The 23927-nt window shown below is 41.5% G+C and overlaps 1 protein-coding gene across 4 annotated transcripts in view; it reads right to left on the bottom strand.

Moving 5' to 3' along the window:
- The window catches only part of unm_sa1614 (un-named sa1614), a 25760-nt gene extending 1833 nt beyond the window's left edge, over positions 1-23927 (bottom strand). Inside the window, exons 1-27 of one of the 4 annotated variants that reach the window (XM_028576575.1) lie at positions 23060-23927; positions 20168-20240; positions 19853-19998; positions 18244-18318; positions 17946-17995; positions 16835-16964; positions 15821-15906; positions 15539-15614; positions 14829-14909; positions 14632-14729; positions 14433-14502; positions 14219-14306; positions 14003-14051; positions 13700-13872; positions 12758-12891; positions 10084-10175; positions 9752-9938; positions 9402-9487; positions 9191-9306; positions 8939-9006; positions 8739-8846; positions 7461-7728; positions 6355-6522; positions 6180-6243; positions 4622-4665; positions 3769-3923; positions 3349-3474 (exon numbers count right to left, since the gene is read on the bottom strand). In XM_028576575.1, the coding sequence (XP_028432376.1) occupies positions 3349-3474; positions 3769-3923; positions 4622-4665; positions 6180-6243; positions 6355-6522; positions 7461-7728; positions 8739-8846; positions 8939-9006; positions 9191-9306; positions 9402-9487; positions 9752-9938; positions 10084-10175; positions 12758-12891; positions 13700-13872; positions 14003-14051; positions 14219-14306; positions 14433-14502; positions 14632-14729; positions 14829-14909; positions 15539-15614; positions 15821-15906; positions 16835-16964; positions 17946-17995; positions 18244-18318; positions 19853-19998; positions 20168-20240; positions 23060-23185 (2937 nt within the window). In that variant the 5' untranslated portion in view covers positions 23186-23927. Of the gene's footprint in view, positions 1-3348; positions 3475-3768; positions 3924-4621; positions 4666-6179; positions 6244-6354; positions 6523-7460; positions 7729-8738; positions 8847-8938; positions 9007-9190; positions 9307-9401; positions 9488-9751; positions 9939-10083; positions 10176-12757; positions 12892-13699; positions 13873-14002; positions 14052-14218; positions 14307-14432; positions 14503-14631; positions 14730-14828; positions 14910-15538; positions 15615-15820; positions 15907-16834; positions 16965-17945; positions 17996-18243; positions 18319-19852; positions 19999-20167; positions 20241-23059 lie in introns of those variants that run through there. The other 3 variants (XM_028576577.1, XM_028576576.1, XM_028576578.1) reach the window with 3 other exon arrangements.

Raw genomic sequence — 23927 nt, 5'->3', positions numbered from 1 at the left:
AGCATAAAACATCACAGGAACAGTAAACAAAAAAAACAAAGCACATCACAGAACTTAGCACAAGACAAGACAGAACACAAAAGCAGAAAGATATACAATAAAGCAAAGCAACAGAGTATAAAGTGAAAAAAATCAAAATTAGAATAGACACAGCTGTTAAGAACAATAAAAGCAGTATTAAACTAGGAGGAAACAATAATTAAATTCATATATGTTGACATTACAAACTAACAGAATAAATGTATTATAAATAGTGTTAGTGCTGACGTGTATATGTATTGACCATCCAGTGTTTTAGCTGCTTAGTAAAAGACGTATATGTGTTTAACTGTCTGATGTGGTTTGGGATTGAATTCCACTCTCCTGACCCTCTGATGGACCAGGCTGACTGACTAAAAGAACTTTTCCGCAGCGGAATAACACAGTCTCCTCTTGAGGATCCCCTTGTGTCTCAAATAGTATCTGATCTTCTTTTGATGTAGGCAACAAGTGGCGGTGGAGCTAGGTTATGAATGATACGTTTACATATTTCATTAGGTCTTCCCAGCTTAAAAGCTGGTACTTCTTTAAAATCAAGCAGTGATGGAAGAGCTTAGTTTTTTTATCTAAAGTTTTTATGGCTTGTTTGTATAGTGATTTGAGTGGTTTCAGTGTGCTGTGGTTGGCCTGGGACCAGCTTGTCAAACAATAATTCAGATGAGTGAAAATCATTGAATGTAAAAACATTTGGCAGCCTCTGTAGACATGTGATTTCTGATGGAACAAAAATTAGCAATATTTAACTTGATTGTTTTACAGATTTTTGTTTACATGTGATTTAAAAGGAGATGTTCGAGTCAATTAGCACCCCAATATATTTAAATTCACTCACAACCTCAACCATTATGTGATGATCACTTGTGGATCTATTTGTTTTGCAAAAGAACATGCTAACTGTTTTAGAGACATTTAGTTGCAGGCAGCACTCTTGTAACCATGTTGTAACCTGAGCCATGGATCTGGTGAGCATAGCTGCAACGTCTGCTTTGGATCTTCCATGTACAAATAAAACAGTATTGTCTGCGTACATTATGGTTTCAACCTCAGGACAAACAGATGGAAGGTCATTAATATATATGCTAAACAAGAGCGGACCAAGAATGGATCCTTGTGGGACACCAGTAGGTAACTGTACCAACTTTGATCTATGATTATCAATGGGAACTGACTGAGACCTGTTTGTTAAATAAGATTCTACCCATGTCATTGCACCATCACATAAATTAAATTTGGATAACTTGGTATGGAAAACTTTATGACTGACAGTAACAAAAGCTTTCCTAAGATCCAGAAATACTGCACCACCCAAATCCAGAGATGATTTTATTTTTGCTAGAAAAAGGAAATTAGCCATGTCTGTTGAGTGTTAGGCTCTGGAGAGAGGTGGAACGGTTTTCTAGATGGAAAACAATCTGCTCAGCTACCCATTTCTCAGCAATGAAATGGGTGCTGTCGGGAGAATACTGATTGGCCTATAATTACTTAAGGAAGTTAAATCTCCAGATTTGAGAATTGGAGTGACAATAGCTGATTTTCAGGCGTTTGGAAACTGTCCAGTTGATATTGAGAGGTTAATAATCGATGTAATAGGATTAACTAAAACTGACCCGAGGTCTTTGAGCATAGTTGTATCCATCCCAAACACATCTTTTGCCTTAGAAGGTTTGAGTGACCTAATGATTCTCATGATTCCTGACTCAGTAATGCTTTTTATGGTAAAGGCAAGTTCTACTGTGGCTGCTGGATACACTCTGTCCTGATCCACTAGGAAACTCTGTGAGATTTCAGTTACAGAGTCAACAAAGTAGTGATTGAAGGCCTCTGCTACTTCTGTCGGGTGTCTTAGGAAAATTCCATTGTGGTTAATTTCAATCATTTTTCTATTGTTCCCCTGTCAGTTTCTTTAATTGGCTCCAAATCATTTTAAAGTTCCCTCTGGCTTTTTTGAGCAAGAACACGCTCTTTCATCAGTTAAAAAATGTTATCATTTAACCAAGGGAGACTGTCATTTTTGGCTCTATGTTTAATCTTACATGTAAATTTTGAGATAATTTCCAGTATTTTGCTAGAAAATGTTAGACAATCTTGTTCCAGATTATTCCCTAACATCAGCTCATTCCAATTTACCTGTTGGATTGAGGTTTTGAAATTATTTTGCTCATTCCTTGGAATTCTATAAGATTCTGTTGCAACCAAGGGTTTAAATAATTTTTTGTTTAGCTTCCTGGACACTGACAGTCCTGTTAGCATATTGAACGATTTTAAGATTCTCTCAGGTCTATTGCTAAAAACTAAAACAATTTGTGTACTGGTGGAATTAGTTAGTCTTGTGGGACCTTGGATTAGCTGTGAGAAATCCATCCCATCCATAACCTTTTTTTTATCCTCCTAGTTTATATTTAGGTCTCCCATGATGATGACTTCTTTCTTAAAATTGCATTCTCAACACATTATCAAGTTTTTCATAATGTCTTCTAAGTAATCTGAGGGCGCTTTCACACCTATAGTTCGGTGGACTCGGTGCAATTCAGGGGTGAAGTCGCAACATTGTAGCATTTTTCATTTGGTTTGGTTAGCTTTTACACTACACTTTGTCAAATGCACCAAACAATGTAAACACACCATGCAATCAGGCCGGTCGCTTGTTTATTGGACAGAATATCCGAAACTCGCAGACACTTCTGATCTCAGAAATAATGGAGCAACACCAAATTTATAACGTCTTGGGCTTTATTGGTTCTGCTTTAGTGTTTCTAATATTTTAGAAGGAGGCGAACAACGAGCAGCTGATGGACAGTGAGTGAAGGAAAGAGACGATGTGTGCTCAGAACAGCTTATGGATCGGAAAGCTATCATCCCTGTATATATGTATATATTTGTTGTGCAGGTCTGTAAATTGTGTACAAGATTAAAATTGCAGAGTAGTAAATGCTCTGTTTTTGGTTCACTTCCTGTATTTGGGTCAGATCGCGTTCTCACCTAAAGTGAACCGAACTCTAATTCACTTGGAAGCAAACCGAGCCCCCCGTTTTCAAGCGAACCAGAGTTTGTTTGTTTGATCCACACCAGAGTTCGGATGAGTTTTCACACCAGCCCAAAGGAACAGGACAATCCGACCAAACACTCCAGGGTTTGTTTTAAAAATAAGGTAGGTGTGAAAGCAACCTCAGACTACAGTTTGTTGCCATGGTTACAGGTTCTTGTCTATTGCATTGCTAGTGAAAAAGCACAGTTTACCTGTTAATAGAAGACTGTATAATAGAACCCACAGGGGAAGCACCAATCAGAGCGCAGGATGATGATACGTACCCACCAATCACTGTCCTCCTGTCCCAGGACCACCAGCACCTGTCCCTCAGAGAAGCTCAGCTCATCGTGGTGGTCAGCCTGGCAGTCGTACAGCGCCTCAACCCGGCGGCTCGTCGCACCCCGAGGCTGATAGACATAAAGCAAATCACGCTGAAAAATGTCCTACTAATATTAATAATAATGCATATTAATAATTATTAGAAAGGGTTCACGTTTCTGTTAACTGTTACAATGAATTTAACTTGGTGGCTGCAAAGACTTATATAGTTGATTCTAAGGTGTTACTACATGGTTGCTAAGGCATAAGTAGGTGGTTAGAAGGGGTTGCTAGGTGGTTGCTAAGGTGATGCTGGAGTGTTTTGTGGTTTCAATGCTGATTCTAGGTGGATGCCAGGGAGTTAAAGGTTTTGAAAATCTCACCAATGATCTGCGAGGAAGTGGCTGGGGGGCGGGGCGTCTGCTGTCATTTTCAAAGCTCTGAGAACGGTGATTGGTGGGAGACCCGTTGGGAGGGGCTTTTCTGACAGGATGCAGGAAGTGGGAGGAGCTACCGTCGCTGTCTGCTCTCCGAAAACCTCAGAGAGAGAGAGAGAGAGACAGAATGTAACTGTAGCTATTTCAATGAGTTATTTAAATTATTTCATAGAGAAACAGAAAGACAATTATTTCTTTCAATTTACCGATATACCTTAGCAGATTTAGATTTTTTTAATTTCTGTGTGAGAATGTTTTTTTCTACAGTATTTTTTAGACAATATGCATTTGCTTTAAAATAAAATGAAAAAAGATGGGGGGGGGGGAATAACAAGTATTGTAGCAAACAGATATGCAGAATAAGCAACTGGAAATGTAACTTGCACCTTTGAAAGAAGGGCAACTAACAGATATTTCTATTATCGATTAATCTGCAAGAAACTCAATTAGTTTGATTAATTGTTTGGTCTATAATATGTCATAAAAGATGCTCATCATCAAAATAGTTGGCAATTCATTTTCTACACATTTTGGACTACTCCTCAATCTTTGCAGTTTTACATTTAAGTATAAAAAAGACAGCAAAAGAAATACAATAATATCACAGAAAAAAATGTAAACTAATCTGTTTAAAATCAGATTAAAGAATATAATGTACAGTCTAACCAGTTTTTATTGCACTGGGCCAATAAAAGTTAAAGCTCCTCGGCTGACACAGTTAGCTACCATTCATCATAGCTACACATGATAGATTCATCAGACACCAGACAGATAAAACAGATGTCTCGACAGGAAGTACCTCTTTCTGGTCGTTCAGTCAGCGAGCTGAGAGGAGAAGCTGGACTGGAAAGAGAAAGACAAGTTTTTATCTATCTGACTACTATGAACTGTATTTCATCTTTAGTCCACCAGAGGTCAGTACAGTCTCAAGTTCAGCTGAAGAAGAGATTTTTCAGCTTCTTCATGCTTCAACACACACTGACTCCTGACTTTAACCTCACCTTTATTGTTCTTTTAGAATTTTGGGGGAAACATTTTGTGTATCTACTGCATCATTTTAGACACATTTCACTAAATTCAGGCAGACATATCTGGTATCTTTTGACCCTTTGGGATCTCACTAGAATTTAAAATAAAGTTTTCAGAGTTTAAACAAAGTTTGGACGAACAACACGATTTTGTAAAGATAAAGCCCTCAAAGTTCTTGTCAGGTTTAGAAGAAGGGTTTGCAGTGGGGCAGTTTCATGTAAACTTATATAGTGAAGAATAGCGTTTCAACAGGTTGAAGGAACTATTTTAGATAATGTCAGCCTCTACACAAGTATTTGAAATACAGCTACTATTTTATGACCAAACCTGCACAGCCATATCAGATTACTTCATCGACACTTAAAGGTGCACTATGAGTTCCTGCATGACGACACTTCTGTTGATGTTCCAAGTAAATACCAAACAAACAGAGCCAGCTCGCTCCTCCCCCCATGTTTCCATAACTGTCATGACTAACTGACTAACTGTCACTAACCCCCACCCCCTCCCCGAACCATCTTGTCGGTGATTGGCTAGAGTGGTTTGTTGTATTTTGGTGCACAGCCTGTGCCCCTAGTGTTTGTTTGACGTTTATGGCCCCTGTGTTGTTTCCCGAGACCGGGCTTTTCACCATATATTCAGGGGGCAGGCAGCTAGCGGATCAAGGAGAGATGCCTACGATTTGAAACAAAAATGAATTGCGCTGAAACCATGCAGGAGCTCATAGTGCACCTTTAAAGTTCCAAATGTGTTCATTTTAATTGGTTTTACACTGGATGGTATTTGGTCCGTGTTTGTTTTTTCTTAATAAACAAATAAAAGAATAAACATAAATGTCACTTTTTCCTGTTTTAAACCAAAAACAGCTTAGGTTCTTCTGTTTTTTGTTGCCTAAATCAAAAAACAAAGTTAAATAACGAGGCAATTAGTTTTTTCCAAATTCCTTTTTGTCAGTATTTCTTTTTGAATTGAAGAATGAAGAAAAATAGACAGAGGACCAGGAAGTATATCAAATAAAAGCCTGATCCATTACAATTGATGGATGGACAGACATACAGACAGACAATAGTCATTCTTCAACCAAAATTGGCCCAGTTATTTAACTTTTGGTTTTCCTCGTTTTTGGTGTTTCTTTTTTCATTGGTCCAAAAGAAAAGAAATTAATGTACACAGACCTGTTAAAAACTATTGTTTATAGAAATGGAAAATCCAGACAACCTGTCACCAATGTGACATCATTCTACAGATCCATTCTGAAGCCTAGCTCCCTTGGATGTGTTTATTGTAATCACGTTTAAATTCAGTGTGATTGTGTCTCAGATACTCACACACACTTCTTAAAGGAGGAGTCTGGACCGCTGTAGATCCTGGGACTGGTTGGCAACCCATAATCTACACAAACACACACACATACACACACACACACACACACACACACAGAGTTAATAACACAGTACTGAATCACTTTGACAGATTAATTGAAGCGTGTCTCTCAGATGTTACCGTGTTTGCTGGACTCGGAGCAGCTCCTCTTGTGTCGGACGGCGATGGGAGGGGGAGGCGTTGACTTTCTGTTTCCTGTCAGAGGGAAGAAGACCTCCCCCTCTTCCTCCTCTTCCTCCCCAACTCCGTCCCCCCCAGCAGGAGGAGGAGGGGGAGGAATGTTTGGAGCTGGAGGATGACAGAAAGCAGAGATGGAGGAGTGATTTTGTGAGTGATGTTTTCAAAACCTGGTCTTTACTTTGCAATTTAAGTTAATAAGTGAATAAAAACAGTATTAGTGTGAAAATATTGTTTTGCCCTCATTATTTTCTGTGAAGTTTGCTGGAAGTGATGTCATGTGGCATTTGTGGAGTAAACACTGTGAAGGACTCTGTTAAAATAGCCTTGAAATTATACATTACATTGCTTGTAAGGAAATAAATGGAGTAACATGAGCTGTGTGTAGATCTAATTCATTCTGATGTGAAGAGCAGTTCCTTCATGTGGATTTGAAAGAGTATAAAATTGAGAACGGAATTTGGTGTGGTGGTGAGAGAACAAAAACTGTACTTAGTACTTTAGTAAATATCCTAATTTACTTTCTACCACTGATTGTGAGAAATTGTGGAGCTTTAATAAAAGTTTTTTTTTTTTTAAAGATAAGTTTTGGGGCATTTTAGCCTTTAATAGACAGGACAGCTGTAGACAGGAAAGTGGAGAGAGAGGGGGAAGACATGCAGGAAATGGCCACAGGTCGGACTCGAACCCTGAGCCGCTCCGTCGAGGACTGGGCCTCTGCATATGGGCGCCAGCTCTACCAGGTGAGCTACCCAGGCGTCCAATAAAAGTATTTTTGTATATGTATACATGTACATGTAAATACAAATGCATTAATAATAGATAATGAGTTTGTGTGTATTATAGCTTGGGTTGTGTTTGTAGCTGCCATTTTGGAGTGAATTTTAGTCGTCCAAAAACGCTGTAAATAAGCTCCATTAAAAGAAGCTGGACCTCACTTATTTCTAAACCCTGGCTACGGCCCTGGACAGGCAGTAGATGGAAGCAGAAAAACACCTGGAAACATTACAGATATAGTAAAACTTCTGAGAACCAGAATCTGAGCTGACCTTTGACCCTGGGGGGCAGTGGCGGTGCAGGGGAGGACGGAGGAGGAGGAGGGGGACTGGAGGCGCAGCCAGAGGGCCGGCTGTGGAGCTCCATAGCCATGGCCAGCCTCCTCCCCACACTGAGCAGACCCCCTGCTCCTCCTGCTCCTCCAGATGAGGGTGGGGGAATGGGGATGGAGGAGGACACGGACTGACTGAAGCTGAAGGCCCGGGGGGTGAAGGAGAAGGAGGAGGACGAGATGGAGCGCTCCTTCTTCACTGGACCATTCTGAAACCGAAGAGGAGGAGCGAGAGAGCCACATCGGTAAACTAAAATTATTATCAGAATGATTATTGTTGCAATAAATTATTTAAACATCAATGTCAGCGTACGGTAGGGCTGCACGGTATTAGGAAAATATCTATTTGCGATTATTTTGACTGATATAGCGATTACGATATGATTCACGATATTAGAGGGAATCATCATTTTTGTATTAAGTGTGATTTTTTTGCAAGGATCTGTACCCAAACAAAGATATTTTTCTTTAGTCTGTAGGATACAATTTGTAGGCCGGGACATCGCTGCAGCACCACAATACTTTATTTTAGAATGGTTTGACACATATTTTGCCATTAACAAATATTGTGCCTCCCTGCGATTTGGATATTGCACATGTTCATATTGCGATTTCGATAAAATTGCAATTAATTGTGCAGCCCTAGCGTACGGACTAGACTACAGTTTGGTAACTTTATAAAACTATCAAGGCTTTATGCACATAGACACAGTTATTATCCCAAGAAGCCAAAATAATATATGTGCTCAAGAAACATGCACAAATACTCAATTTTCTGTGACCACGTACGAACCTGCATCCATGCACTCATGCATCCCAAATTTCAGCCTCCTAGGGCGAAAACCCAATGGTTGGGGACATTTTTGTGCACAGACCGACCGAGCTACAGAGGTGCTGGTCGCACCTAAAAATACAAAAACTGGACCGCCACTATCCTAAAAAACATTGTCATGTTGAAAATGACACGTATGTCTTCAAGTATTCTTTTTTTGCTTAAATTGTGAAATATAAGACTTATTAGAACAAGCTTGGTGCATTCAGCCACTAAAGTAAAGCATTAATAAAGTAGTAATAGTAGTATTAAAGTATCAAGAAAGGCAGATAATAATTAAAATATACTCTTTAATGTTACGGCACAGCTGTGTGCTGACGTTTTGCTTCTTGAACAAAGGAGGAATAAAGCAGCCAAATCAGCAAGTTGTCACGTCTCCATGATTACCTTTTCGTCAAAGTCATCGTCGCTATCGTAGAGATCGTCATGTCGAAGCCTCCACTCGTACTCCACGTGGACGTGATGGTCAAACTGGTTGGACTGGGCCTGCTGCAGCTGCACAAACACAACGCTATGTTATGATAAATGTAACACGGACATCAATAGTCACATGTAGAGACGTGCGGCTTTTGGAGTGACGGCCTCACCAGCGCCTCACAGTGGCCGTGCTTCAACCTGCGGCTCGCGTCCAGAGCGGTCTCCCCAACATCGTTCTCTGTTCACACACAAACAGTTGAAATAGAACTCAGATGGTCTCTGTCGTCATGACCATCATCAGGAAAAGTATGTGCTTCTACAACTGTGAGGACGGACTAGTTGAGAGTGAAGATATTTTTTGGAAAACAACAAATTCCCCAATGTGTGTGTGTGAGTGTGTATGTGTGGGGTGTATGTATTACTGATGTGTGTGTTGGCCCTGGCTCTCAGCAGCAGTCTCACACAGTCGCTCTTGTTGTGCAGACAGCTGTAGTGCAGCGCCGTGTTCCCTGCTGATGTCTGCGCGTCCACGTTGGAGCTGAAGACAAAAGCACACACAGGTGAACACAAAGGTGTACACATTTACACACACTGAGACGATGTCACCCATAACCGTGGTCAGAGCACACTGACCAGTTCTGAGCTAAGAAGTCCAGGATGTGCAGCGACGTCCTGTCAGACAATAGGACGGCTAGATGGAGTGCAGTCTCCCCTCTCTCCTGTTGGCGTGGAAACAAACTGCTGAGTGTGTTTGTTTATGGGAGTTCACTGATGTGTGTGTACCTTTGTGTTACCTCATATGTGATAAACAGTACCTGTCGGGATATGTGTACCTGTGTGCACCCGTACGTGTACATCTATACGTGTGTGTACCTTTCTGGGTATACTTGTATTTGTGTGTACCTGTGTGTGTGTGTGTGTGTGTGTGTGTGTGTGTGTGTGTGTGTGTGTGTGTGTGTGTGTGTGTGTGTGTGTGTGTGTACCTGTATGTGTGTGTGCAGCGGCTGGCTCAGCTCCATCCTCTGAGCATACAGTTGGATCAGACTGTAGATGTCGCAGCTCTTGGTCGCCTCCTGCAGGGCGAGTCGCAGCACTGCAGTAGAGCTGTGGCTCCGCCTCACAAAATGAACATCCTGATACTTTGACAGAATGAAGTCTTTACGTTCTCCCCTGAACACACACAATAATATACAGTACCAACTTTATTAAAGGAAAATTGTTACTAGAAAAAGTACAGTGTGTGCGTCTATGTTTGTGTATCCATGCATGCGTGTGTGTGTTTGTGTTTTCAGGTGTGCGTGTGTGCGTGCCTTACATGTGGCTGTGTTGGGAGGGCTTCAGTGACGGACTCAGCAGGTTCGCCTCCAGTATTTCATTAAAACCAGAGTTACCAACATTCCTTGCCAACTAGGGGAGAAAGAAGACAGAATTTTCTCACTACCTACATCATATAGTGACGAGTACTCCAGAAAATAAATTACTATTTGTTTGGTTTTGCTTGGAGACAATTACCGCAATCTTTGATTTAATGCAACGTGTAATTGGCCCAATTACGCAGCAGCTACAACCCATACAGTCTATAGTGTGGTCAAGTTGAGCGCAGCGTATTTGATGGGAGTTGTACAGTTTAGTAATTACTATAATTCAATTTTAAGAATTTGAACACTTTCAATACCCAGCCCTCTTCTACTCTTGAACATACAGCATACATACAATAAAGTTGGGCCCTTTGGAAAAAGTATATTTAAAGAGTAACTAAACCCCTTAACTACTTTTTTCAGCTGAAAACCAATGTATATGGGTATTTAGTGGTGTTGGTGGTGGATTCAGGTCCAAAACTGGACATATATATATATATATTGAATTTTGCTATTGGCTGATCTGGTGCTGGGTGATGTTTATGGTGCTGGCTTTCCTTTTCACCCTGGAGCCAGGGACATTCTGTAGTAGGGCTGGGCGATATATCGATATTAAAAATATATCGATATATTTTTAAATGAGATATGGAATTAGACCATATCGCATATATCGATATAGTTCAAATGTGATCCTTGCTCCCATAGATATATACACAGATGTCGCCTTGAGGTTCTAAACATACGTCAAAACCGCCGCCATCTTGGAACAGGGGTGCGAAGCATTCAGATCAACGCTAAAGATGCCGGACTTTTGTACTGCTTAATTATGTTTGATAGAGGAAATGAAAAGAACAAACAGCAATGAATAACATTTAACAGGTGACAATGTGTTTTATGATTATGTATGCCGCCTTCGACCAGCAACCTGAGCTCCGGCGGCAGCGGGAGGCGGAGAGCTCCGTGGCCGGCCGCAGCGTCTCTTCCCCCGGGAAAAACACAGCTTTGCCTCGCTGCTGCGCCGGTCCCCGCTGATCCGGATCGGACCAGCCAAAGACAGAGTGGTGATCGGTAGGATCTTACACGTAGTCCAGGACGACCTGTATGTCGATATCGGCGGAAAGTTCCACTAAGTTTGCCGGCGGCAGGCGGACGGAGAGAAGCTACAGCGGGGCAGCAGAGACCGTCTGCGGCTGCAGGATCTGGAGCTCAGTGCCCGTTAAAATTACATGTAACGCATAAATACATAGAGAAATAAATAGTGGAGGAATGAGCCTGGACATTTCAGTCTGTTTTAAACTTCACCTTGAAGCAGAAACTCTTAGTTCAGAAGGGTGAAGTTTCCGTTTGGACTCAGATCTGTGAACCGATCATAATAAATATTCTTTGTATTAACACATTAATTAGTTTCTTTGTTTTGTAGTCGATAGTTCATCTTTTAGTTTACTTAAGTGGAAGCAGTATCAAGTGGAAGAATGGGACTATAAACCTAGGCTTACAGGCATGAGGCATTACATTTTGAACAAAGTAGATTATATTAATATCAAAAGCTTAATTGACCTTTGGAACGAATCACAAATATGGAGCTTTGATTTCAAAAAAGGTACTCCTGTTATACAGTATTTAGGTTTACATTTTATTGTTATTTGAACAGCTGAGCATTTAATCATGAACCAGGTGAAGAAACCGGTTTATTATTTATTTGATTTTGCAACTGTCTCTATGAAACTACTTGTGACATGTCATATTTGATTTTGGCTTTGACTGAACATTTGCTCTCACTTTGCGGAAAAAAATATCGGGATATATATCGTATATCGATATTCAGCCAAAATATATCGGGATATGACTTTTGGTCCATATCGCCCAGCCCTATTCTGTAGTGAAGTTTGGCTAAACTAAAACTGAGGGATTGTTTAACTTTTGGCCGTGAGTTGGGCCAGAGAATAACCGCAGCCAATCAGTTAACAGTCCTGTGACAGGTTGATCCATGTTGCAAAGAATTCCTTCCCAACTGAAATTAAAAGGACACGCCTCCTGGACACAGAAAAATGTAATGTAATTGTGGCGAGACACAGTTCCCTGCTAATTGGTGTGATCTAAACTATAACTCCCAAGGTGCTTCAGTAAGAAACATCCATCCAATCACAGACCTTTAAAATCTGTTGTGTGGGCACCTGGGTAGCTCACCTGGTAGAGCGCGCACCCATATACAGAGACTCAGTCCTTGATGCCCTTTGCTGCATGTCATTCCCCCTCTCTCTCCTCTTTTATGTCTAAGTTGTTCTGTCACAAATAAAGGCCTAAAAATGCCACACACAAAAAATCTATAAAAAAAAATCTGTCGTGTGTGTCGCTAACGACAGGTAGAAGCTTAAGATGATGGTGAGGATTGAACTCTTTCCTAACTCGACTAAACCAAGCTGAGAGGAAGGATTCTCTTGTTAGTTAGTCTTGCATAGCCAGAACTGTCTCATACCGCTTATCATTTTGGGATAAGGAAAAAAAAAACTATAATAAAATAAGATAATGGAAGGGGAAAAGAATGTCTGACATCGGGCGCGTCTCAGGCTTTATCCCAGCACTGTAAATCCTGTAAGCCAGACTACTTGTTAGCTAACAGGCCAGACCTACCAGCAGGTCTGAGGTCCCCAGACTGTCCAGACTCAGAGACTGAATCCTGGAAACGTGGACCCCCATCTCCCTGTGGATCCCTGAACACTCGATACAGGTAAGGATGCCCAGATTGGTCGAGATCCATCCAGGATCTACAGAGAGAGAGAGAGAGAGAGAGAGAGAGAGAGAGAGAGAGAGAGAGAGAGAGAGAGAGAGAGAGAGAGAGAGAGAGAGAGCATTAAAGTGTATTGTCTTGACATATCCATTAGATGAGTTTCAATGATATTAGCATCGAAAGTAGCAACAGAAAAAATATCTAATAAGTGCTGCAACTGACTTATTATCAAATAATCTGTTATAATTTCCTTGATTAATCATAGTGAAAAATGTCCGTCACAGTTTCCCAGAGCTGACTTCTTCGATTTACCTTTTTTGTCTGAGAAACAGTACAAAACCTGAATATATTTGGGATTGCTTTGTTTACTGTCGTAGAAGAGTAAGAAAAACAGAAGTTGAAACGATGGAAGTTTCCAATTTTGTGACAGATGACTAATTCATAATTCCCCTAATCATTTAAACTCTGTATGTGATTTTTTTAAGACTCATGTAATTGTTTTAATTATTTTTATTTGTCGCCTGTTTGTTGGTTGTTTAACTGTAAATGTTTTCCTCAATGACACATCTGGTTAAATAAATGGTAAATGGTCTGCATTTATACAGCGCCTTTCTACCTTAACTGGAACAAAGCGCATTTTATATACTAATGGTGGCAGAGCTGCTATGCAAGGTGCTGGCCTGCCCATCGGGAGCTAGTTGGAGTTCAGTGTCTTGCTCAAGTTCAAAAATGCGGACAGGAGGAGCTGGGGATCGAACCGTGAACCTTGTCGTTAAAGGACAGCGATCACTAGATAAAATAAAGATGCATTGATTAAGTGATTGATTGATTGATTGATTGATTACCTGGAGCTCCGCAGTCACAGCAGCAGTTGTTTCCTGGCATCCGCCTGACGTCATCAGTGATGGCCCGGGTCAGATCCTCCACGCTGCTCTCCCCACAGCCTCCCCCTGTCCTCCCCCCGTCCAAAGCCACACTCAGAGCTTCCTGCTTACTGTTACTGAGCACCGAGATCCAGCTGAACACAAAGATTAACATAAACACATCTTAACACTTTTCATTTTTGTGATAATCAACATAATTACAGGATGACACCAGTATCAGACTTTATAAATATTTCACCAGAATAAAGTTTATTTTTGACTTACGCCACACACTCAGCTTCATCCTCTGCCAGGAAATGGTAGGTCCGATTATCTGGAGGATAAAGTGTCTGTTATATGTTACACACTTCTATCAATTACACACTTCTATCAATCAATCAATCAGGGCAGTGTGTGTGTGTGTGTGTGTGTGTGTGTGTGTGTGTGTGTGTGTGTGTGTGTGTGTGTGTGTGTGTGTGTGTGTGTGTGTGTGTGTCTTACGAGAGATGAGGTCGAAGCATTTCTTGTCCTCCACACTGGGTTTAACCTGACAGGTGAGCAGGTTGAGTCTGGTAGGAGGTTTATTAGGCTGAAAGGAAGAATATTATAACTATAGGAATCATAACTTTATTGTTAAATGCCAAAGGTTACAGCTTATAATATTTCACACACACACATTTTTTTTATATCTATGCACACACACAGATGAACTCACAGTAGCGTGTGCAATGGTCAGGTAACAGTTGTGAACTGAACATTTCCTTTTCTGCCACATTTTCCTCAACCTGAAACACAGACACACAGACTTAGTCCCATTACTAATACTATAATACTAATAATACTGATACTGATTGTTAGTGTTGAGTGTTTTAGTGTGCACGTTAGTGTGTGTTTTTTTATTTTATGTTTTATACCCGTCACTCTTCTTGTAGAGGAATCCTGTTCTTTCTGTCCCATACTGTTTGTCTCCCAGCAGCTGATGCATACTGTACACCTGCTTAGGTAAAGAGTCCTACACACACACACACACACACACACACACACACACACACATTAATTACCTGCTGAACAGTATTATAATGTTAGTTAGTGTCACGTTTGTGTCTCTGACCTGCTCTGTGTGAACCACTGGCCTCAGCTGATCTCTGAGAGTCACCAGCTGCTTCTTCTCCTCCTCCTGACGCTGCTTCACCTGAACACACACAACAGCTCAACTGAGCCAAATGTGTTCTTTAACTAATTCAGACTAACAAGCTTTTATCCGGCCAAACATTATGTTAATTCTTATCCATCTAATTTGGTTATTACACGTTTTAATGTTAGATTAAGTTAAGTTTGTTTTTGCCACTGGCAGGCTCAGATTGTTATTATACATGTCTGACTGCATTATGAAAAGATGGAGAACTTGCCGTTATCCTGCCATGCTTTCATGTGTAACTTACTAATGCCTGTTACACAGTAATGTTAACTTTAGCTAATAGCATTAGCTTACCTCTGCTCTGTCTACAGCTCTCCACTCTTTGAACAGCATTTTTCTTTAGCAATGTGCCTTGGTATAGGATTTCTTCTCCTATTTGGCTGGCAGGAGTATCCTGACAAGCCAGACCCACATCAAGATGTTGGTGCGTCTAGATTTCTAGGCTATAGCAGTGGACTCATCCCGGTCAAGCTAACATTGTTACCATAGACTGTTAATATTAATTAATATTAACAGTCAATGATTGTTACCCACATACTCCCAATCACAACACCAACAGCTTTCTAGCGCTCCCTGCAGGCTGCAGTGGTTATTACAGACAATCATAACTACTTGTAGCGTACCGTGTTCAGGACTCCATTCAGCTCTTCCATGTACTGCTTCAACCTCTGAGTGGTGGAAACACACTCCTGCAGGAAACTAGATACACACACACATGCAGCAAACTGGCATGGTTGTATCTACTGTACTGTCCACACATATTAATTACACACTTATATCAATCAATCAATCAATCAGTCAATCAGGGCAGTCTTAGGCAGCGTCCTCATTGTGTGTGTGTGTGTGTGTGTGTGTGTGTGTGTGTGTGTGTGTGTGTGTGTGTGTGTGTGTGTGTGTGTTCTTACTTGTTGTGGCTGTGGTAGTGTTTGATGAGGTTCTGCAGAAGGTCAACGCCTCTCTTGGTCTTTATCTCGTTGACCTTAATCAGATACTGAGACAAAGAGAGTAAGGAGTGTATTTACTGGACAGAGAGAGGGCTGCATATTTTGTAAGTGATGGATTTGGAGTAGTTGAGGAGCAGCAGGGGGAGGAGGAGGTTAAAAGAACACGCCGACTTATTGGGACTTTAGCTTATTCACTGTAATCCCCAGAGTTAGACAAGTCGATAAATACCCTTCTCATCTCTGTGCGTGCTATAACGCTGTCTGATGCCCCCAGCATTGGCTTAGCCTAGCACAGATCCTGCAGGTAACTGGTTCCAGCTAGCCTACTGCTCTGAATAAGTGACAAAATAACACCAAGATTTTCCTATTTACATGTTATGATTTGTATAGTCACAGCGTGTACAAATAACAAGGTCACATGAGACACAGCCATCTTCTAACCGTATATAAACTGGGAACTATATTCTCAGAAAAGCAAAGCAGTGCTACTTCTGCTGCTTGGGCGGAGTGATATGCTTGCGGCACCTGAGAAGCCCAGAGCAGCTTTGCCTTTCTGAGACTATAGTTCCCAGTATGTATACGGTTAGAAGATGGCTGTGTCTCATGTGACCTTATTATTTGTACACGCTGTGACTATACAAATCACAACATGTAAATAGGAACATGTTGGCGTTATTTTGTCACTTATTCAGAGCAGTAGGCTAGTTGGAACCAGTTACGCTGGGGGCGTCAGGCAGCGTTACAGCACGCACGGAGATGAGAAGGGTATGTATCGACTTATCTAACTCAGTCCCAATAAGTCGGTGTGTTCCTTTAAAGAGTGCGAGGAGGATCAGCAGGAGCAGAAGGAAGAGAAAGAAGAAGGATAAAGAAGAAAAAGATAAAAAGACGGAGAAACAAGAAGATGACCGAGGAGGTAAGGGTGAAGGAGCAGGAGGAGGCAGGGTAAAAAAAAATGGAGGTAGAGTCACTGACCTCACACATGCTCAATTGGAAGGAGCGTCTCTCCTTCTCCAGCTCCTCTGCAATCTCTCCTCCGCTGACCTCGGTCCTCACCATCCCATACTGACGAGCTAACTCCCTCTTCTCCTTCTCCACCTGTTTACTGCACGTGTGTGAGAGAAAGAGATTATAAACTGTAACCTCAGACCTTTAACATTAAAAATATGAACCTTATAGTTATAATATTCTCTCTCTTTCAGCCCAATAAACCTACTACCATCGTGCTCACCTGTCAGGTTAAACCCAGTGTAGAGGACAAGAAATGCTTCAACCTCATCTTCGTTTATACACACACACACACACACACACACAGAGTACATACGCTGACTCTGTAGCGGAGGCGGGCAGTATGAGTCTGTTTTTCAGGCCAGTCGAGGATCTGAAGTCTTTAGGTCAACGACTCCACTGACCAACAGAGTGAGAGTGTGTGTGTGTGTGTGTGTGTGTGTGTGTGTGTGTGTGTGTGTGTGTGTGTGTGTGTGTGTGTGTGTGTGTGTGTGTGTGTGTTCAGGAACTACATGAGGGTTAAAGACTGAGTGCAGGCTGATAAAGACAAGGTAAAATAAATGCCCCATCATGCTCTCTGTTGGAGCCAAAAGTGTGATTTTTGAGTGCCGGTCAACTGATTCTGTGTGTTTGTATGTGGACAAACCGCTGCTGAGAGTACAAGCAATCATTGGGATGTTACTACAGCTCCCGCTTAACCATTCAGAGCTCCACTTGAAGCTTCAGCTCAACACATTTTCCACACGTCTTCTGGCCAGTGACACTTGACAGAAATAACAATGACGTGTTTTTGCCGTCTTCATGGAAACGTACATATTCATGCAAAGCTGAGTATTTAACCTGAAGGCTACCTGAATTGTTTTAACTATGACTACTTGAGCACTTACTCAAAGTTCTCCAGCAGACATTTTCAGGTTTGTCAAAATCTAGACAAGAACGTTTCCAGGTTTCTGAAACCATAATGATATGTACATGCCAAAAACCTGAACAGATAACAAAACAAATAATAACAAAGATACTGGTGTGCTTGTAAACACACTCAGCGTGTGTGAGATAATCCTGTGTGATCATCACTCACAATCTGCTCTCATAGTCCCTCCATGCTCTGTCAAAAGGCTTCTTCAGATCCTGCAAAGAGAGACAGAGGACGAGACGGTGGTTTAGATTCACTGTATTGACGAGGCTGTAAACACTTCAGTCAGGTGACAGACAGCGCCATCCTGAAGCTATGAAGATCAAAAAGGATGACAATAATAACTCTTGTAAATAGCTGAACTGTAGTGAAAGATGTATTAGTCCATCCAGTCTGACATGAGGTCTTTCAGAGTTTATATGTATCATCCAGGTGATATGAAAGTAAGTAACAAAGTCCTCACCCCCTTCACCTCCCTCAGGTCTCCTTTAACCAGAGAGTCCAGGAAGAAGTTGATGTTGTGGAGCATACTCTTTAGCTGCACACAAACATAAAAAATACAAATAAAGTAACTTCCACTGTCAACACAAATAAAAAATAAGAAGCATAATAAGAAATAACAACCAACATATTATTCATTTAACAATGGCAATGGGCAATATGGAGACAAACAACCACATCCTGTTGGTGTTTAAACAGAACTTTTCCCAATGGAGTGTTGAATAGACCAGTTAAAACTAGTCCTGGGTTCCTGTTTCTTAATAGAGATAGGACTGGACTGGTTAAGGCTCAATTGGCTTTTTAATCAAATGTTTTTCCAATCTAAGTTTGGAGAAGTTTAGAGCCAGCTACTTTTAAGTGTTTTTTTGTACAATGGAGTTTGCAATGGACCAGTTAAATTATATTGTGTTTTTAATTGTAAGGCACTGGTTAAGACATAGTTGGTGTGTATTGAATCAGAGGTTTTTATTTTCAAAAGAGTTTGGAATGTAGCAATTAAGGGCATATTGTTTTTAACTATTTAGGCCTAGTCCACACGGACACGGGTATTTTTATAACCAGAGTTTTTTCTCCTCCGTTTTAAATAAAAATCCCGTCCACACATGCTCGGTTTAAAATAAATCTCCGTCCACATGAAAAACACGCTGTCAAGCGCTGTCAAGAGCATGCCACACCAGCAGGCAGCGATATAACCCAAATCGTAAAGTCACCTTGGCCAATCAGAAGCCTAGAAAAAAGTTACATCCTACTCATCCGCCATTGCAAAGAATCGTCAACAAACATCAACAAAGCAGTTAGCGGCGCACAATATGACGTCAAACACAGCGGATAACGGCGCACACTCTGACGTCACAAGGCAAAAAACCCGGTTATACTGTCAACACGACAACACTGTAACCGGCGGTTCTGAAAATGCTCACCCTGGCCGGAGTTTTCAAAAATGTTCGGTTACAGTGCCCTGAAACTGCGTTTTCGTGTGGACGGAAGGCCGAACCGCGTAAAAAAAGTCACGGTTATAAAAATACCCGTGTTCGTGTGGACAGGGCCTTAGTTTTCCAGTGGAATTTGGAATGGATCACTCAAGAATTAATCACAGGTTTTCAATTAGAGGGTTTCCCATGGCGTTTGCAATAAAATAGTTAAAAGCTAATTGATTTTGAATAAAAAAATTCTATGGAAGATTTGACTACAAACACATTTAGCCCCTTTTATGGTGGTGCCTCGTCCAATTGAAGACAACAGGGAACCAATGTGTACTGAGGACCATAAATATTGAGCAGCAAATCAAGCCAAGGTTTTTCCCAGTACATCCAGTGAGTTGGATGCCTTTTAGAGTTTTGTGTTTAATAATCCATTCCTTTTTACTAATTTTATTTTTGCATTTTGGAGAGAGGACATTGGATATTTGTTTGTTGGATCATGCAGTCTCATTTGAAAAGGACACAGTTTTTGAGTTGTCAATCAAGTAGACAGGTCTTTGCACCACAGTAGCTCTCAAATTATACTTGTAACCAGGCTTAAAATTGCAGCTGTTATACTGTGAGGTCCTACTGCTGCCACTGATGACTTACCAGGTTCTTCATGGGAGAGAGAAGCTCTTTAGAAAAGTCTGCCAATCGACAGAAGGCAGAGCCGACCTCTGTCTCTCCGTTTGAGTGACAGTTGACCGACAGCTTCTCCATCGAATGAATGTACTGCTCCAGGTGAGACACGTGGTCTGACAGAGAGAACTGTTAGTGCAGGAATTCACATTTGTGTGTGTGTGTGTGTGTGTGTGTGTGTGTGTGTGTGTGTGTGTGTGTGTGTGTGTGTGTGTGTGTGTGTGTGTGTGTGTGTGTGTGTGTGTGTGTGCGCGTGGGTGCATGCGTGCATGCGTGCGTGTGTACCTTGTCCTGATGTGTATTTGGCTTTAGCAGCTTTCTTCATCTTCTGTAACACCAACCGGTCACTGTCCAAAACCTGAACACACACAAACACATATTTAACAGTTCATACATTTAAAACTCAGGGATGTTTTAACCACAAGTGCATAAAATCTGCTGAATGTGTGTGTGTGTGTGTCCTGTTGAATGTGTGTGTGTGTGTGTGTGTGTGTGTGTGTGTGTGTGTGTGTGTGTGTGTGTGTGTGTGTGCGTAGAGACCCTAATTCCCCTGCTGACAACACACACACACACACACACACACACAGAAACACAAAGAGAGAGACAGAGGACGAGCTTTGTTCTTTGACAACAGACAGCTACATTGCTGTGTGTGTCAGTTTACACCGAGATCTCGGTCTTTATTATTTCTGACAACCACACAGGCCTTTTTCACAGCAGACAATTTGACTTGCCATAGGTGGAAAAGCACAGGTGTTAATAATAACTGTTACTAATAAAGTTTCAGTGTGAGTGTTCCCAGTGAGCCAGCATGCACAATACCAGGAGCCAGAAACTAATCATTAATTTTATTATTTACATCTGTGCTTTTCCTACTGGGATGTGTCAATATGTCAGTGAAAATGCCCTGGCATTGTTACAGATAAATGATCAGGGCTGATTTATTAACCAAAAACAGACATGACTCTCTGGGTATTTTATCTAACAACTGTGTTTCTTAATAAGCACATACAAAAATACTGCATCCTGACATGAAATGCATTAAATGAAGCCAGTTGAGTTGATTCGGGCATCTGATTAAGATGCCTCCTAGGTGCCTTGGTTTGGAGGTTTTTCCTGGGCAGGAAACTGGAACCACAAACCACACATTATAGATCCACTCAGTCTAGTTTACTGTATCAACATGTAACACAAACGCAATGTTTTATGCATAAGTTGTTTTCTTAGAAGAACATTTAATTTCCAACTTTCTAGCCTTCCACGAATGTAGTAGCATCAGTGCGCAGGTTGCAGATTAAGTCATATCCTCATTAATGCTCTGTGGTTCCTCCTCATTACCATTAATTAACAATACAATGAATACTAATGAGGATTCATCTGTTGTCGTGGTACGCTGACTGTAAGGGAAGGGGGCAGTTTGAATCTGTTTTTCAGGCCAGTCGAGGATCTGAAGTCTTCAGGTCAACGACTCCACTGACCAACAGTGTGTGTGTGTGTGTGTGTGTGTGTGTGTGTGTGTGTGTGTGTGTGTGTGTGTGTGTGTGTGTGTGTTGGGGGGGTTTGCTGCCCTCTGGTCTTAAGGGGCCCCCCACTCAACACACAGAAGCAGTCATCACACAACATAAGATTGTTCAAAACGTGGATGGAAACGTAGATTTCCAACTACTTTAATAATCAATTATTTGTTTGAATGTTTGACAAAACAAGACATCTGAAGACATCAACATGGACTCTGGCACGGCTGGATTCATGTGAGAGGAGCACTCGTAAGGGTCATGGCAGTTGGGATGGAGATTTTTATTGTGTTTATGTGACACATTCTTGGGAAATGTAGCTACTTCTTTTTAACAAAACATTAAAGTGTGGATTCTCTTATACATTTTTGGTTGGTCGGTGGCTATTTTCAGGAGAAATTTGTTAAAGAAAAATGAATGTGTTTTCTAATCATTCTGTTACAGAATAATAATAAATCGCAATATTCCTATTACATACAGTACATGTCCCTTACAAGTGTGTAAACGTTTGACTGCAACTGACCGGTGTCAGTGAACACAATGCAGATACTGCAGATATGAATATTTAGTTTCTTTGCAGATATATTCATTAAAAAGCTGCCATGCTCAAACTCAGTTTGCTTCGGGAAAACTTAAAGCTAGCAAGCCACATGCTGAAAATGTTTTGAAGAAAATTCGGATCGTGCAACAATGAGGCAGACCTGCTTGGTTCTTTCGGGGAATGATTGTAAAGATTTAAGAAGAATATGTTTACGGCATTTAATTATCTAACTGGGACTGGTGGGATTTGCTGTGGACGAAGTTCACACAGTGATACGCTGGCAAGAGCTAATGACGTATAACCATGTATCCAGCTTATTTAAAAGGTTCACGTTACATTATTGTGTGAAGAGTTAACTTCATTTAATTTTGTTAATGTTGCATTTTCTTTTGCAGGGTACAAATCTTCCATCAAAACAAGTTCCTTCCCAATACTATTTTGCAGAGGCTGCGTCCAGAACTTAGCGCTGCCTAAGACGATTGTGATTGGTTTAAAGCTACATTGTGTAAGAATTTCTCCCATCTAGCGGTGAAATTGTATATGACAACCAACTGATTATTACTTTCTAACCCTTCCTCCTACGGTTGCCGAACCCGAAATTAGCTCTCTCCATCGTTTACACGCAGCTGTTTTTGCTAAGAATCAACTCAAAAAATTACACAATGTAAGTTTAAATAAATGCAAACATGTTCTCCTATTGTGGAATGTATGTGTGGTGTAGCCAGACCTTACTCCACAGCCCTGTGGAGATGGGTCAGGCAATGGGAGACTAATATAATAAAACCGTACATATAGCGTATAGAGAAGGGGAGCTTAATTTTCACTCTGGGGCGGCCCCGAGGAGTTGGGCCCTGATTGTAGAGGAGAAACAAACTCAACAGGTCTACTTTTTGCTTTTAGATGTTTTATTACATTGCATTACATTAATTGTATGAAACCCATGACCAAATTACATTGTATTTGTGTTTTTGTTATGGATGGGATTAAAGTGAAAATTTTAGTGGAAAAAAGTAATTCCCCTTTTTAACCCTTAGAAAGCCCTCAAGGAACCCTGGGGGTCCCCGGACCCCACTTTGGGAACCACTGTACTAGGCTACTACCACTCCCTGTGTCAGTACTGACCTCCTCCAGCAGGTAGATGGTGTTCCTGCAGTTGATCATCTTGGAGGTGAAGGAGGAGGTGGTGGGGGAGCTCCAGTCCTCCTGAACCTCCTGCAAGAACTCGGATACCGACACGCACTCCGGCATGGTGCTGCTTAACCCGGGACACACCGGAACCACCCGGGCCACGACCAGAACAGTCTAACAGAGGTCCGGGACTGTTAGATCAATTCCACACAAAAGACGGAGGGAAGCAGGCGAATACCTATTAGGCTATATGATCAATAATAATAAAAAATATTAATTTAAAACTCCACTGTGCAAAGGACAAAGAATCCCATCAGTAGCCGACTGTTTCCACTTCACACTCCCACAGTCCCATGAAGATAAATCCGCACTAACAGGCTGATAAAAACCGTAGCCTGATTAAAGACCTGCTTCCTCCGTCAGTGTGACTTCATCGTGCACCGCAGCATCAGCCGCTTCTTGCTTCAAACAAAAGGTGATCCAATCCACCAGGAAATAACCCCGAACAGCGCAAATTCCGCAAAAAAACCCCGACAAATTAAAACAGACCCGGGTCATTAGCGTGTTAAAACCACCGAGTCTCTATTCGGTATAGAGCCGCTTCATTCAGAGAAAAACCCACAAACCCGGCCGGGTCTCTCCGTGTGTGAACCTGACAAAGAGCGGAGTAGCTGAGCGGAGAACCGGACCCACCCCCGGACACTGGGACCGGGCTCAGATGAGGGAATCAATGCGGTCTCTTTTCTCCGCTCTAGGAACATGTCTTTTTTTTTTTTTATCATCAGCTGATTTCCCCCTGCTCTTTCCTTCTTTATTCAAACCTCATGGAGAGGCGCGTGCACGGGGCGCGGGGCGGCGGCGG

The sequence above is a fragment of the Perca flavescens genome, chromosome 4, assembly GCF_004354835.1.
Source record: "Perca flavescens isolate YP-PL-M2 chromosome 4, PFLA_1.0, whole genome shotgun sequence".
Taxonomy (NCBI): Eukaryota; Metazoa; Chordata; class Actinopteri; order Perciformes; family Percidae; genus Perca; species Perca flavescens.
This window is presented reverse-complemented; position numbering and strand designations above follow the sequence as displayed.